At 32.4% G+C, this 18348-nt stretch overlaps 1 protein-coding gene across 5 annotated transcripts in view; it reads right to left on the bottom strand.

Moving 5' to 3' along the window:
* Positions 1–355: 355 nt before the first annotated feature.
* The window catches only part of LOC111420510 (nervous wreck), a 29455-nt gene continuing 11462 nt past the window's right edge, over positions 356–18348 (bottom strand). For 2 of the 5 annotated variants that reach the window (XM_023053516.2, XM_071196718.1), the window contains exons 7-12: positions 15747–15870; positions 15408–15571; positions 14392–14655; positions 13666–14179; positions 13508–13542; positions 356–8014 (exon numbers count right to left, since the gene is read on the bottom strand). In XM_023053516.2, coding sequence (XP_022909284.1) covers positions 7499–8014; positions 13508–13542; positions 13666–14179; positions 14392–14655; positions 15408–15571; positions 15747–15870 — 1617 coding nt within the window. In that variant the 3' untranslated portion in view covers positions 356–7498. Of the gene's footprint in view, positions 8015–13507; positions 13543–13665; positions 14180–14391; positions 14656–15407; positions 15572–15737; positions 15871–18348 lie in introns of all 5 variants that reach the window. The other 3 variants (XM_023053515.2, XM_023053517.2, XM_023053518.2) reach the window with 2 other exon arrangements.

The following is an 18348-nucleotide window of genomic DNA, read 5'->3' on the forward strand; positions in this document are numbered from 1 at the left end:
GTGGTTTTGTGTACCTACTTCGCGTTTTCTTCTTCTTATCATTTCAGAAAGAGAGAGAAATGAGTTTAAATTTTCCTAAAATTCCCATTTTATATTTGTTATATCTGCGTTGACTGCGTCGATTTCAAGCTATTATTTAATTTCAGCCTCTAATTAGACATTTTAAATCATTAATGGGATGCTGTTACCTTTTTTTGTTTCAACACGGGATTTTTTAGAAGTCCAACATTTTTAACATCGCCCGTAGGCGATAAGACATGATCTGAGGTTCATTTATTAGCTATTGTATTTTAGCTTTGAGCCCTAAGTACTCCGAGTTGTACAACAAGCTTTTTATTATAGAAAAACCACTAAATTTGCTACATAAATTTTGTTTATTTGAATATGTTGCGGATACACATTTTGTAAAGTATAAAAGAAACAAACAAAAACTACAGGTTTCTTTTCAAGTTTGTCTTTCGGACACCAGAGTAAATCCAGTAAATATCGTCTCATTATAATAATCATCGTTATTCATATTATAATAATATCCGAGAGTAATTATTGTTATTTTTTATCTTTACTTTTTATTTATTCATTTTTTTTACTCCAAGATTATATATCTACAGGTGAGAGATTGAACAATAAGAAGGCACCGCTGAAAGAAGACAGGGAATAATTGCACAAAGATACTTAGGATTCGATCAGATATACAACAACTTTAGCTTTGGTTCGGTCGCGACTGAGAAACGAGCATCATTTACAATGAATGATTGATTGTGTCTCGTATTACAAGAGAAACGAAAATTAAATTTGGAAGAAACGGTAACAAAATGAAAATTGGTTATTTTGTTTTCATTTTTCCTTTATGTATTTTTTCTTTTCGTATTCTTCGTTGAGTTTTTTTATATACTTCTAGTTTTTATCTACTTTATCAGTTTTTCCAACGCTTTTCGCAACAATCTCAACTGGAACGTTCTATGTACCTATTACAGTTGCTTTTATAATTTATTTTTATTATTTTTATTCTCATTGTACTGCAACTAATAACTTATTACTCGAATTATTTAGGAACTTAACGGTATTAAAGATTCGATAATACAGATTCTTTCGATTTTTTTTCTTTTTTTGGACGAACAAACTCACACTAAAAACATTAATAATTCAATCAATCAATAATTAATATAAACGTTCTTAATATTTATGTACAAAAACCTCGATATGACACAGTAATTAACTTATTGCTAACATTTTACGAAGAAACTATTTAATAAATTTGTATATCAACGTCAATTTGTTAACATGTAAGACCTGAAAATATTTTTATGTACGCATCTAAACACCGAAACAAACGCATTTTTACTTTATTATTTATGTTTGGTTTATTACGTAATTCAAACGTGTTTAATTATTGCACCTTCACAATCCCTCTAAATAATGAGTAGTCATGAAACGAACTATAGCTTATTCATCTTCAAAACGCCTTATACTTTTTATATTTTCAATATATTTGTTTTGTCATTCATTCCGTGAACACACCAGATTTGTGGGAATTTTATTAAAAACGTACCGATACTTTTTGTTAGTATTTTGTTGCTATTAACTTTTTACCGTGGCGCAATATCGATTATTAATTTTAATAATTGATCGTGTACTTTGTGCTTAATATTCGCGATTATTTTTGCATTCGTTTATTTAATATTGATTCTAATCATCTAAAACACATACGAGTTAGTTTTTTCTCTTAAGATAGTCCTTAGATTCGTTTATTTTTTTATATTATACAGAATTTACGCAGTTTGGATATAATTTTAAAGCTATTGTGTAACACTAATCGTAAGCGATAAGAGGTTCTTCTTATTTGCAATATTTATATAAAATACAGCATTTTTTCTATATACTTAGAGTGTATATACAGCAAATTTCGTGCGATTAATAAGGCTATAATTTAAATTATTAAAATGTTGATTTTTAATGTCTATGCATTCGATTTTATGTGAAGGTAAATTTTAAATTGTTATTTAGTTGAGTACTTAAAATTTAATGTAAAAGTAAGTCAATTCCAATATTTTCCAATGTTATCACTTAAATGTTAAAATAATACTAGAAACATACAGGTTTAGATGTGAGATTAATGCAAAATAGGTTATCTAAGGCTCAAAATTCCGGATTATGGAAATATCAAATATTTCGTACATAAAACTTTGGATTGGGTTATAACATCCTGAGAAACAAACTGTATCTGCTACTATATGAAATGTAACTTCTGTCTTACACACCCATAGGGAAGAGCATTACAGTCAAACAGATTGCAGCAAATTGTTCCATCATTAAATAGAGATATTATTATTAGGATTATTAGCTCCTGATTCAAAATTGTGTGATATTCCAGTAAAACCGAAGACACTGAGGTTGCTTTGATAAAACTTTGTTCTATCCAACAACTATATCATATTGCATGTATCAAGCTTTCTAACACAATCATGGAAAAAATAACATTGCAAACATTTGTAGATTTAGCAGAAACACTTTAGGAGCAATCAAAAAAACTCGTAACTAGCAATTGTCAACCTTTACAACTTGTGACCACTCTATTTTTGAATAAAGTTTCAAAAACTCTCTTTTTGAAAAATGAATTGAGAAAAAACGTCTTGTAGGTATATATTTTTTCTGGTACACCTCCTACAAGAAAAATGTTTTAGAAATACTTTTAGAGATGCAATGTTTTGAAATAAGATCATCCTTAATACAAAAATATCATACTACACTAAGTGCTAAAAAAATTGTACACTTCGAAAAAGATGAGGCACCATGCTGGACTCTTAATACAACAAGTGGATGCATATAAAAAGTCGATGATAAAAACATCATATTGATACTCAAAGAATTGCAAGTGTTCATATGTTTTTTTTTGCTGTGAAACAGATAATCTATAACAGAAAAGTTAAAAATTGCATCACAAAGGAAATCCCATTTGGTGAGTAAACGTTGTATCTTCGAATGTTCACAATACCTAGAATTGGAGAAGACCGCAGTTTAACCAGTTGTCTGACTTGAAAGAGGGCAAATTGTTGGCCTGCACGAGGCAGGTGTTCGTGAAATTGGTCGAAGATTGAATTGAAACCCTTAAACAGTGCTTCGAGCACAGATGAACAAAATGATCGATGGGTAATGGTAAGAAGATTCCGTGGCGAGCTGCACAGCTTAGATTTTGCCCTTTGAGGCGGCCAAACACCTGGTATTATGGTATGGGGTGCCATATCGTTGGGGTATAAGTTACTTCTAGTTGTCATTCCCAGCAGTTTAAATGCACGAACGAACATCCTGACATCATGTTCACTATATAATGATGGGTCACTATATAAGGCATTTACTATAAGCAGCAAACACCTTACAGGAACTTCGTCGTCATCTATAGCAAGCCTAGGTTGAGATTCCACAAAATATCATTGATTATCTCAATCAGAGCATGCCTTGCAGAATTAGACAGTACATAAACAATCGTGGGGATGTAACATTTTATTGACATAAATTGTTGAATTTTCTTTTTATTGTAAACATTTCAGCTTTGCAACTCAACTCTTTCGAGGTGTTGCAATTTTTTGGCATGTAGTTTATATGTAAAAGAAATCTGTGAACTTATCAAGATTTGTTAACTTTAACATTATGAGATAGCATTAGTAATAATTAGTATTAGTAGTAAATTTATCAATACTACTAATTGTATTAAGCCTTTGTTTACAAACGTTCTTATAACGATTTTGTAAAGAAGTTCAAATATATGAAACAGAAAAAGATGAGAATGAGCATGAAGATCATGCATCATATTACTTAAGAAATGACTGTGAAGACGTCTAGTAATTTCCATCGAAATGATGAAACTTTTATAACGTGAATACAAAAAGTTGAGCAAAAACACAAATTCAAAATCTGCACGCAGTTGGTCAATGCAAGAAGGTAGGTACTCTGTTGTTTTAGAAAAATCTCAAGCAAAACACTAGAAATTCTCATATAGATAAGTTTAAATTAATGTAGGCGTTTTAACAATATAAAGTTAACTCTGCAAAAATGAGCTGTGTTCTTTAGGAATGTTCAACTACGTATTGTCACGTATTCGTGACGCACCGAACTCAACAATCTGAAAGTTACCGCAGCCTTGTAATGTCCCTCTTGTCTGAAAATGTTTCTTGAAAACTTGAGAGCTAAATGACAAATCGGCTTACTAAAGAAGGATGATGGTTTCTCTAAAGTTTACTCATTCTTGGTATTATACAGTTTCAGTTTCGAAAAACTCTTTAGTTATTTAATACCGATAATAGGAAACAAACTGTCAGCTAAGAAAATCTGTGAAGACGAGAAAATTAAGGTACGATATAAACAGCTTTCAGGACAAACCGTACTATAGCAGGACTATAAACTAGAAACAAATCTTAGATGTTGGCGTGATGTCATCACATAAAGAATGTCTGTCTTTTACATAAACTACTAGATTTCAATCAACATACTTATACTCAAAGCAAGTCCACAATGACCTCTTTATTGTCTGGCCAGCTTTGGGAAGAAGCATTGTTGGTCATAAGATAACAGCATGGATCCTTGACGTTACGTAATCTTTAGACCGTTGTAATCCTCTGTGATTTTGTGTAAATTCATAAATCAATTTCCAAATCAATTTTCCAAAAATTCGATTTTTAATGCTTGCCGAAGTAAGCACATTTGGATTTGGACCTCACCTCGTCTAACATCTAAAGAGCAATTTGATTTAAAATTACATCCATATAGCATGCAGTTCATGCAACAAGCGATGGAGAACGGTCACCAGTTGCGATCAGAATTTTGGCTGCAAATTATGAATAACAAACATATATGATGAACCAACAACATAAATCATTTTCTAGTTACAGGTTACGTGAATAAGCAGGAGTATCGTTACTTTGCAATGTTGATGTGATCCAAGCCTTTGTTGCACCTTATTAAAACAAAATAGGTTTTAACTTTGGAATGTCAAATTTTTAAGTCAAATTAAACAAATAAAAAATATTTCGCAGATTGTTACATTGTTAATAATGGGCGCTGCAATCGATAGAACATGGGAGGTTCTATTACTTATAACTTGTCTTCTTTATTTGATGAAAGTGTAGTCAGATTTATTATAGAAACTATATCCTCAACACAAATATATCTTACCCCACGTTCATAAGAATGTTTAAAGATATGCAAGTGAATGTTTCGAGTCGTTTCGCTGCCGTAAAGAAAATCGTCGAAATGTACTAATACGATTAGTACTAATTAGTACTAATATGATTTGACAAAATTCGCTTTTATATATAAAACAGCAGATATGGTGTGGTGTAGATAGAGCAGTTTCATTGAAATAGGTAACTTGTCACTGGATAAACGACATTTTAATACATTTATATGATAGAATTGCAGAAATTTTAGACCACATTTATAGTTACATATATGACCTGAGTTCATAGAGATAAAGAAGATACATAAACAAATATAGAACTGGTATCTGAAACTGAGGCATTAATCGGATTTAGTAAATTTAATAGCAGATACTGGAATTGTTTGAAATATTCAATTTGCTAATGTTACAGAACATTCCGAAGTGAACATTATAAATCATTCTCAAAACACCTTACTGTACCTCTAACTAATAATAATAACTCTTTATGGAAAAATTCTCAATGTTTCGTAAAGTTACTTACGTATCAATCTGGAAAAGTCGCCAATTTTATTGAATTATATGGGAAATTTAAGATACAGAACAGAGTATTCAAAAATGACTTTTCCACAAGGGCACATAGTTAGGCAAACATTTGGTTATGTTCTTACATAAGCTCTACAATATAAAAGATCAAGCCCAGCTAACCAATCACACAACGATCTATAAAATAACTTTGTAGTAAAAACTTTATTGGAAGAAACTTTTCTTTACCTTTACTTAATTTTAGAAATGTTATTTACCTTTTTACAGACTTTCCCAAAAACAGAATACTATTTTCAAGTAATATGAGTGAACGTTACGTTTTAACAGCGATTTTAGAACAAATATTTTATAAACGTTTATAAACTTTTACATTTACGTTAAAAGCCTTAGAATACCCAAATAAATCAATAACAAATAAATATTATTAAAAAAATGTTTCTAGTATTACTTCAAATAACATCGGGCGTGAAAACCTTCGTACTTATTTTTAGAAGTGTGCGTTTTATAACGATGTTTATAGTACTAGATTATTTAAAATAAATGTCAAGGAACTGTAATAATGATGTTTTTGATTTCGAATAAAAAAAAAATTCGATTAATAAAGCCTTCACTTTTTTTTAACTCTTTGAACTAAATCAATATCCAATTGAGTGCGGTTGAAAAAGCTATCTAGAGCAGCTATGCTCGAGTATCTATTATTTCTTATCAATATTGTTTTATAAAAAAGTATCGGTACGTTCTGCCCCACTTTTTCTTTTTAATCAATTTTATTATAATACACTTTTTTTACTCCCAGCAAAAACTACAAATGTAGATAAGGTTTTTACTATTTAGACAGCACTGTATTATTACTTTATTTACGACTATTTCTTGTATTGTTTATTTGTGTTTATGTATTTATTTATTGTATAAGATATTTAAAACAATGAAAACACAGAATCAGAACCAATATGAACAGCTAAATCGGGGGGGGGGGGTTATTATTTTATTACACACATTTACAATATACACCATGAGTAGTAATATACAGGGTGATGTTCGCGCGGCGTGGCTTTTTTTTTTGTTCGATAGTCAAACGTTTCGAAAAAGGTACCTTATAGTACGCGCGAATATGCGCTGGTGTGCTCAAGGACGGGCACTAAATAAACAATTATTATACGAAAAGTCTCTTTAGTATGTAATCGTTTTTAATATTTCATTTTCTTTCTATATTTATTTCTTAACATTTATTTTAATAAATAATCGAGAATTTTTGTTATGAAACTTTTTGTAGCTTTATAAGAAATGTAAAAAAAAATATACTTTTCATATGATACAACTTGTAACTACAGCATATAGGAATCTACTACATCCATGAATTCTCAAAATAAGTTGAATTTCAACTTCTTCTTATTAAATGAGTACGAGGAAGAAACCCAACCCAATTTTTGAATGAATATAAATTGAATTAGGTAGCTCCTCTATCTAAATGAATTTTAGTTGTAACTTCATATTTCCATTTTGATCAATTCCAACTCTATTTCGGGTATTTTCCAACAAATAAAAAAGTGATTGGTATTAAGATGTATTTTAATCATTTTGTGAAACATTAAAAACTTATATTCTTAATATCAAAGAGAGACTTGTCATATATAAATTTGTTTAATTAATTTCTTTAAATAAAATCATTTTCATTTTCAAAAATAATAAGCATACACATAACTTTACTACATCAGCACGAATCATTTCGAATCTTTCGAACATTATAAAATCTGAATGAGAAGTGTCAACAACTTACAAATTTACGCGCCCGTCCGCCCGTTCCTACGCGTTCGATTCCTTCAGGTCTTGCAGCCTGGCCAGTTGGTGAGGTTCGAGTTCGTCGGGAATACTGGCCCTGCCGCCAACGACTTGCTTTGGCGGTTCGTTATCCTCCATCGGAGGAACGTTACAAATTGAATTTTCAGCAGTGCTTGGTCCCGTCGTTTCACCCTCTCCTTCAGTGCTACTGCTCACCGGGTATTGCGCGGAATCCGGTTGATCGTCGTTACCGTATCGGTCCTCCAGGTCTTCGAAGCCGCTAGAAGTGGTCGTTGTCATCGGATCGCCCTTTTCGATTTCCGTCATCTCGTCGTCGAAAGTTGGTTCCTCTTCTTCCGCTATCGTTGTCGCCGTCGTTGTTTCTTCGACGTGATTCGATGGTGGCGGTTCTTCCTCTTCCGTTTGCGGAAATGAATGGTCCGCTTCTTCGACCATTGGTGTCGCCGCTGTTATTACTATCTGAGCGACACCTAAACCGTACTCGTCTGTTTGGTCACTTTCCGTTACTGCTTCTCCGTCCTAAAGAAAAATTAAAAAACCAAAATTATTTGAATGAATTAAGTTTTAAAACATAGAGTAGTTTTATAAATAAACAATTTCAAATCGATTAATCGATAAAGGTGGTATCCGTAATGAACATGTTTGTAATTCCAAAAATGTTGAATCCGCTGGTCAATAATAACCCCATTGGAATTTGATCATTTCTGGAATTCGATCTAAATATATCGTTTATTATAAAACACACTCAAACCACGATTTTCAAAAAAACAACTAACAAACATTTTATTCATGCATTGCAGCTAAAGTTAATTATTCTAAGTAATTTTATCCAACAATTTGTAATATTTAGGAAACAATTAAAATGTCGCAACATTAAACACCGAGTTACTTACCATCTTGTGCGTAGAATTCTGTAGATAAACAACGAGCTCTAAAACTAGCGAACCGAACTGTCAACGAGTTGGTGTAAAACTGAAAGTTTATTACGGATCGTATTGTTCTCCCTGGGGATGGTACTCCATTAAATTAGCTAATTAGCTCAAGTTTTAATTAATAATCGTATTTTGCTCACAACAACGGTTTTAATGAATGAATTAAAATTGCATAGTAAGCAAGAATATAACGAAACTAATAAGACGAATAATTAAAATAATTTGGAAAAGTAGATTAATAAATTATGATAACCATATTAATTTAGTATTAATACATGAAATTCTATTTTCATTCGATTAGCCATAGTTTCTTTCTTCGTCTCAATTCTTTCTCATTAATCTTGCACAGCCCTCAGAATGACACCGTGTTCAACTCGTTATTCAGTCAGCCCTAAGCTTTCAATTGAGATATAAAACATAAAAGTCCGTCAAACCGTTCTTTAGTTATAGTCGATCAGGCGTCCATACGAGTAAATAAGCCGAACACGATGTCGTTCTAAGGGCTATAAAAGCTTAACGGAAAAGAATTGAGATCGGACATTTTATGATTTCAGTAAAAGAAACTTTTGCGAATCGAATGACATACAGATCTTGATAAAATAGTATATCGATTACAAGTTATGGTCATCTAAAGATGGTCATTTTTGTGTTATTCTCGTGTGCTTTCGCCATATTTTGGCGTTTTAGCAGAATTAAACGCTGAGATAACCTCGAAAACAATCAATCGGTTGTGATCTTATTGTTAGACGTTAAATTTTTGTGTATGTGCGTTTTATGTAGTGTCTTATCATTGATTATTTCACATTTGCAATTTTTGAAGTTCATTACTTATTTTACGGCTGAATACTTTGAACATAACACAATAATATGCAATAATAACGCACGAATAGAAAGTTAAACAGGGAAATGACATGATAGGAAGCACTGAATACCAGATCAAATCTGTTATTACATTGCAAAGCCTCGGTCGCAAGCAACCTCGACCTCGATTTCGAGAAAGAATTTATGGTATTCGCTTCAAGGTGGCATACTGTTTTAATTACCATGGGGTCGTGGGCGATAAAACGACACGTGGTTGCGTACGATGAAGAACCTAGCCTAACACTAGAAGAAGTGTCAAACATCAGAAAACATCGCCAGAGTCACAAAATCAACCACCAACAACCCCAATCGATCGACACGTCAATATGCATAGGAGTGACAGAAAAACCGACTACAATGTTGGGACTTCACCATAAATATGTAAATGTTGATGTAACCAAAATACAATACTAATAATGAGTAATGCAGCTCATTTCGTTTTGAATGGTTGGTATCTAACCTCCTCATAGCAGGCATGAAACATTTTGTAGTAACCACTATCTGTCATCTACCTATTTGAGAAAACCGACACATTAAAACTTGAAAGACATCAAATAAACATAAGAAATGTTTATTTTCAGATACATGGTGCCACAAGACACAATGTTACGGCAGCTATGGAAGTAGTGAGAAACATGTTTCCTGAACGCGTTATTTCTTGTTAGAACTTCATAAACCGTAATATGGCGGTCATTTTCATCGACGAAAAAATATGGTCGAATTATATCTACGGTATGAAATCTACACCACACGGTCATTTATTGTGATTGAAATACTTGAAACATATTCGGAATTTTCTTGAAACTTTAGCAGAGACCAATCCGAGAAGTTTCGGCGCTTTAAGTGATCAACATGCTTCAGTTTTTAAGTTCATTTGATCTTTTAAGAGTATAAGCCAACTTAGAACTTCACCGATTTAGAACTTTGGTAGTATTTTTTCATAATTTCCAAATGTTGCTCGCTCATGAACTTGACCATGATATAAAAATGTTAAAATTTTAACGTTGACAGAGCATGAAAAACAGCGTTGGTAGTGCCAAGCAAAGGTTACTTTTGGAAATGTCTACAAGGTTAGTTTAGTTGTGAAAATGGAAATCAGATAATTGCGAAGTATAATTTTCATTTTACTTTAATTAAACAATTTTTTTCTTAAGTTTGGACAACAGGATTGTATTGCAACGATGATACCTGTCTTATTTATAGATGCTAATTCAAGTTATTAGAATAAAAGTTATTATTTTTTGTTAATTTTGCCAATTTAGCATGGGTATGAAGACATTAGAGAAAGAAGATTAGAATTTGTAATATTGCCACAGTATTGATAGCTGTTCGGAAAAAATTGTTCCATAGAAACAAGTTCAGTACAATACTACCTTTGTAGTAGTTTGTTGCTTCAAGAAAATTTACAACAATACGTAAGTTTATGTAGGGTAAACCATACAATTATTGAAAAGCGACAGTTATTGGACAGCAAAAATTAATTTTTTTAAAAACAAGAACTTTGCGCAAGTTTATGTATCAAAGTAGGTTGTTGGTGATAGGTTGATACCTGAACTATGCGATGACAGCAGTGATGCCGAAATATGACATGTTAAGTTAACCTGAACATCGTCGGTGCCACTGCACGTAATTTTGCTGGAAGTTTTGATAAGATTAATCTTTTCTTTGTGAGGTTGATTGTGAAACATTAAGGTAAGTTATGTCAAAATGTAGTTCATGGTCTGTAAAATGGTGCAACGTAGTCAGTAACTTAAAAGGGTAAACTGATCCAATGTCCAATAACTGTATTATGATCAGCATGGATTTTAATCATAGGAAACTGATAGCTATAATAATAAAATTGTATGTCGAAATAGTTATTGGACAACAGTCTAATACCTATATTTAACATTTCTACTTTTACCTATGCGTTATTTTTTTATTTTTAAGGTTACCAAAAATGGTCAAAAGGCGATCATATTATCCCAAACGCATGATGTTGACCATTTAAGAAATGTAGAAAGGTAGTAATACCTTTTCTCTGAAAGATATTGCCCACAAATATAATGTGCCCAAATCAACATTTGATTTTAAAGTCAAACATTCAGGGCATGAAGAGAGTTTTGGGCCTTGTACCTACCCGATAAGATCAAATCAGATTTCTTTGGCAATTACCTCACCTTATCAAATATGCCAAAACATAAAAGCAAACAAAACACCAAAAAACTATCATTTGCAATATCATCGCAAAATTTTCAGAAAATGCACGACAAGAAAAGAGTAGTACAGATAGAAACAGAACGACAAAGAGAAGAGAAAAGAAAAAAGCTTAATGAGAAAAGGAAGACGACAATCACAAAAAAAGATATTAAACTGAAATATTTTGTTTGTGGAAATACGACTAACTTGAAGTATGAGAAATGTAAACATAGATTCCATAAGAAATGGGTTCCAAAATCTCATCGAACTCATATTCCTGATGACGATGATATTTATCATGCCATAATTGTTACAGCGAAGAGACGATGAGCTCAGGAAATGAAAAATATAATTGGTGCTTTCAGTATTATCTACGAAATCAAATAAGTAACTACATTCGTGCAAAATATGCGGAGGAATTATGTAAGAAACGCTTTGTGTTTCCGTTATATCACTATTTTTTAAGAAAGAATCTTCTAAGAAAAGCCCTTAATTGTCCGCCAATAATAACTGTATGGTTTCCCCTATATTGTTTATGTAATTTTTAAGTTGTTATTATTGGCAGAAGGACAGGAAACCTTCTATTTGTTCATGGATGCAACAAGTATTGAGCAGTTTGTTACGATGCCGAAAATAAAACCGTAAAATACAATGCAAGTGTATTTTAAAATTTCGAGTGGATCGTCATTGGCAATGGAAGCAAATATTATTGTGAAAAGCTTTAATATGCAACAGGTACGGCATCACATGAGCATATCTGAGTGTATTTATCAAACTTCAACAACATGTACGATATGGAAGCCTAGTGTTCAAGAAGACATATATGGGATCTCAGGAGATCTACTTAAAATAGAATTGAACTACTTTGGCTTATGCAGGCGAAATCTTACATTTTCTACACTGAATTTAGACTAGCTGGTGCCATTTGTTAACTTGCTTTGGGTTGATATGGTATTAATTCTAATGCGACCTCGACTAAACTAGACGAAGTTATAGATTTTACAACCTAAGTTTATCTAAGGTGCCACAATGCGTTATTCAGTGTTGGCTTGATATGATATTAATTGTAAAGTCTCGGCTGCAAGCGATTTTGATTTCTTCAGGCGAAATCTTATATTTTCGGTAATGACTTTAACCAATGTGCTGCAATGTGTTGACTAGTTTTGAGTTGATATGGTATTAATTGCAAAGCCGCAAACGGAAGCAACCTCGACTAAATCAGAGCAAGTTATAGATTCTCCAACCTAAGTTTATTTGATGTGCTACAACGTCTTATCCAGTTTTAGCTTGATATGATATTAATTGTAAAGCTTCGGGCCCAAGCCACTTTTGCTTGTTAAATCTTACAGTTTCAACACTGAGCTTAACCGATGTACTACAATGTGTTGACCAATTTTGAATTGATATGGTATTAATTGCAACGCCTCGATTACAAGTGACTTCGGCTAAATCAGGCGATGCCGTAGCTTCTCCAACTGGCATTCATTTAAGGTGCCACAATTTTGGCTTGGTATGGTATTAATTGCAAATCCTGAGTGTAAGCGAATTCACCTTATTTAGGAATAATCTTATATTTTCTGAACTGGGTTTGGCCAAAACGCTAGAATATGTTTTCCAATTTTAGATCGATATGGTATTAATTGTAATTTGTTTCTTTTCAACAAATGTATACTGCTGGTATGATTATATTAACATCCTGCAGTAACTGTTCTTACTGTACTTTACTTTGATTTGAAAAATTTTAATTATACCTAAGATATCATAACATCTGGCATAGAGATATCAAAAATGCAGATCGTTGATATAAAATCAATAAAATAACTTTATATCAACATTGAACTAAAATGTGATTAAACTAAACATAAACTACAGTTACAACCTCAATTTCATGCTTCTATACTTATTTGTCATTCAAACCTCTAAATCGAGATATAAACAGAAGCTGTTATAAGCATATTTTAATTATTTCTTCTTTTGCTAACAACTATCGGTAATACTAACAACATCTATAATGTTCGTTAACTTTCTTAAATCAACCCACCTCATCCGCAACAACGACGCTAGGAACGTCTATAGCTATGCAAGCGTTAAAATCGAAAAAAAAGTTAATATTATTAGTTTCAACCGAATTTCCTCAAAATCAAATTAATTCCAAAGTTAATAAAAAAAAATCAACAAGAAGAATGTTAAAAAGCTTACTCGGTATGTCGTTTTCAAACTGCGATCCATACTGTTGTTGTTGGTTCCGACTTAATTCCATCGAAAAAGCATTATTAACGGCTTGAACTAATGGTGGAGGAGGCGGTTGGGAAGGCGGCTTGCTGCTGCTTCCATCTTCCGATTGAGGAGTATCTTCAATAATTATTTCCTCGTCGGCTGGTATGAGATGCTCCGGAATTTCCGGAGGCGTGAAAACAGGTGGTGCGGAACAAGGGGGGGATTCATTCCAATGTTCTGTGAGTGGTTCCCCGTTTTCATCACATTCTTCGACAACTAACGAAGGGAAATTTCCGATCCTGCCTTCAAGTTCTCCTTTCCACCAACCATCATCGACGCTATGCGCACATTTGCTTACGATTCTTATTACTTGACCTTCCTCGAAAGTTAACTCTTCATCCCCTTCGCCGTCGTAATCGTAAAGGGCACAACAATAACCGAACGTTTGATCTATTGGAGGTGTGTCTTGTACTAATGGTGCTGCTATTACGGATACCTTAAAGAAGTTGTAAAAAAGATGTAATTTTAAGGGAGGAAAATAATAGTTTCAAACAGGCTGAAGCTTTTAGAGTTTAAGAAAGCAGTAAAACTGGGGTGGTTTAAAACGGAAAAGTTTTAGAGTCGAAAAAATTCAATTTAACTTTAGTACTGTTTTATGGTTATTTAAATCAACTCACGAAACGTTTCTTTAAAAAATTTTTAACTTACTTGTTCTGGTGATTGGTTCGTTTCGGATTGCGGAAGACTTTCCTCTTCGTTGTCCACCGTGTAGTCAACGGACGAAAAGGAAATCTGTTGAACTAAGCCAGGAGTTGTTACCGATTGTTCCCGTTCGACATCCAGGTAATTGTGAGGGACATAACCCTCCTCACCGCGATAGTTTCTGGCGCGAAGCCAACCGTCGCCGTCACCCTCCCCGACGACCTCCAACTGTTCATTCTCCACGATTGTCAGCTCGTCAGGATTCTGGGCCTGCAAACGAGATAAGAAAATGGGACCAAATCGAAAATGCAGCAGGATGTGGTGCAATCGACTAAATTAAATTTTCGATGCGAAAATGGCCCGAACGAGAACCTAAATGGAAATTAATAATAACTGAGCTGCAGTAACGAGAAGATGAGATCCTTATGATGGTGTCTGCTAAGTTAATTAAATTCTTCAAAGGGGGTCGTATTGCAGTTCTATTTTTGAATTAGATTATGATGAAAAGTGATTTTAGTTCTTGGAACAAATTTTCGTTTCATTTCAGAAATGAAACTTTCAATAGAGTGCAAGATGTGTAATTCATTTACCCTGAAATGAAAATTTTATATTGGAACTTAACACAAAAAAAAATTAATAAAGAACCCGATGTAGAAAATTTCTAATTTAGCGACCCAATCAACTTGTTTCTAAAACAAAACCCTATCTTTTATCTTTGCACATAAAAGATGTCAGAGACAAAAAATCTATACTTTTTATAGATTTTTACATGGTTCTTCTTTTTTCGCTTTATTTTTTATCAAAACCGGACCAAACTGAATATAATTAGCACAAAACCTGTGACTGAAACAAAAAAAGCGGAAAGCGTCGCGCTGACTCGACACAATTTCCCGAGCGAGGTTCGATAAAGCAATCGCCAGACCGACTTTCCAACCTGATTCCCGAACAAAAAAAAACACTTTTCAAAGTGCATTCCATTATTAATTATTGCTCGACGATCCGAAGGGTAATTGCGCACTTACCGTATACGAATACAACGCCGTACATTTCAACGTTGGTCCTGATGGCGTCCTTTCTCTGGGTAATCCCTCCGGTTCCGCATCATCCGCACCCCAATCTACCTGCGTTGGATCGTCCCAACCCGCGGTTAATTGTTCTATCCGTTGACGTTCTTGTTCCAGCATAGCTATTTTTTTTTTTGTTTTTTTGTTGTTAAAAAAAAAAGAGAAAAAGACGATAAATTAATCGAGGGAGAAAATGTTGGGTTGATACAAAACAAATTTTATGCATACGAGGGTGACAACGATCAACATGCGAAACACTTGATTTTTCACAAAAAAATCGTTGCCTACCCCACTCACCGTCGACCTCTTGGCTATCATCACGTTGGGGTTCCTCTGGTTCTTGCGGTCTTTCCGCTGGAATTGTTGCGGTATCACCTTCCGCGTAATCACTATCGTAAAATGAATCTGAACTTGGATGATCCTAAAAAGAGAGTTGATGTATTTTTATATTCTACAAATATTAGAATGTATCAAAACATGTTTCTCATCTTTTTAGCTTTATTTAAGTTATTTTCTGAAATATCATCTTGTAATCATTTATAAAAAGAGTTTTTTGGGCAAAAATACGTACTCGAAAACAGCTAAATCTATTTCGCTTCCTAATTCAAAAAAATTCTTGGTACAAGCCCAATCCTATCGCTTAATTAGGAAGCTTTCTGAAGCACACTTGAAAAAACAAGCTGTTGAACGTTACACCAAAGAAGATTTTAAACTAATATGCATTCTAATAAAAATTCAAACTAGTTAAGTTAAAAATACCACTAAAAGGATTTTGTAAAGTCCTACAAGATGTAAATATCTGATATATTTTTTGCAAAAAGTACTTTATAAATGAGATGATCTCCAAAAAAAACAACTGCCACACTGCTACATCAATTAGAAGAGTTGTTGAAGTGGAAGAGCCGACGAGTTGATTGTCAACACGTTTATTAATTAGTTTCCATCCACTTAAATATCGTATCTCAAGAACCACTTGAGATGGGACGAAATTCACAGCATTTTAATGCAAATTTAATACAGATTCAAAGTGCCATAAACAATTTCTTAATCTCCATAAATATAATTGTTATTATTTTTAAACTAGTTCGGCATATTTGTTTATTGTAGATTTTAAGAATAGAAATTTAAAATACCGTATCCTAAGAACGAATGGAGATACCATCTTGAAATAAAACACATTTTAAAGGAAGCTTGATGAAGATTTATTGTGCCAAAAATAGTTTTTTAATTTTCATAAACATCATTGGTAACATATTTGATTATTACAGATTTTAAGAGTAGAAATTGAAAATATCGTATCTCAAGAACGAATTGAGACATAATGATGAAATACAAAACAATTTAAAGTAAATTTAATGACGATTCAATGTACCATAAATGATTTTTTATTTTCCATAAGCTTCATTGTTACGATTTTTTAGACCTAACCTCCTTATATGATTGTTTCAGAAATTCAAACAATAGTGTCTCAAGAACGAATAGAGATATCATCATGAAATAAAACGCAGTTTAAAGCTAATTTAATGAAGATCCACTATAAATAATTTCTTATTTTCTATAAACATGATAGGTATGATTTTTTAAATCCAACTCTGCATGTTTGATTACTATAAGTTATAAATTTAAAATTTAGAACTTCAAAGAATTATATCTCAAGAATGAATAGAGATATCAACATGAATTAAAAACCAATTTGAAGCAAATTTCCTTAGTATTTAATATTTTGAAGATGATTTTTTCAAATCTTTAAATTTCAGATTTATGAATTTTTGAAGGCAACCTTGCATAAACTTAAACTTAAATGTTATGGTAATTAATCTTTAGGTATCTCACAAACAAATTGAGATATCGATATAAAATAAAAAGCAGTTTAAAGCAAATTTAATGAAGATATAATGCACCCTAAACAATTTCTTATTTTCGGTTATCATCGTTGTTATGATATTTTAAATCCAATTCTGCAAGTGTAATTGTTGTAGATATGAAATATAAATTTTATCTCATGAACGAATGGAGGTATCATCGTGAAATAAAGAACATTTTATAGACGAATTTTAAGGATTTACTGTCGCACTTGTTCTTTCGCTCAATTGACCGGCCAAAATAGGTTTGCCAAGTTGTACCTAATAACCGGAATACGTCGAAACCAAGGGCACATTATGTTCAAAAGCAACTTAGTGCGCATACCTTTCGAGATTAATACTACCCAGCGGCATTTGTATTGATTAGCCTCTCCATAAATTAACAACATACTTTCCTGATGATTTGGCATTTTTGAGTGAAACCAAATTAATAACTATCAGCAACTATTAACTAATATAATTAACTACTAATTACTAATTTATTAATCTATCTATGATTAAACGATTAAATTATAATATGACCAGAAATTAGAATAATCATACTATAAATTAATCTCCAGTTAACAAGCTGATTATCTTCATTGTGCGGTGACGGCGCTAAGTGACCATGTAAAGGTAAACACAAATCTATTAACGTACAATCACAGATCTGTGTTATTATATGGGCTAAAGAGGATTAAGCAGAAGTGGTGTGTTATCTAAACACATTATCTAACATTTCATATAATTTACACTTTAAATAGAGATAAACAAATAATAATATAAAGTAAGATAATAACATGCAAAGCTTTGTAATCATAAAAAAGACACAAATCAGAGCTTGTGATTTTTAACGTAGGTATACTAAAAGTTAACAGAAACTATTACATATCAAACATTTTTGCAATATTATTTATGAGAATATTCTTGTTTTGGTATCTGTCCCACATAAAAACACGAAAACTTGAGTGTGAAGCGCTTCATACCTTGCTTATAGCCTTATATGCTTTTAGAACACAATGAATGTATGTTGTTTAATGAAATCACAATTTAGATAG

The sequence above is a fragment of the Onthophagus taurus genome, chromosome 1, assembly GCF_036711975.1.
Source record: "Onthophagus taurus isolate NC chromosome 1, IU_Otau_3.0, whole genome shotgun sequence".
Classification (NCBI taxonomy): Eukaryota; Metazoa; Arthropoda; class Insecta; order Coleoptera; family Scarabaeidae; genus Onthophagus; species Onthophagus taurus.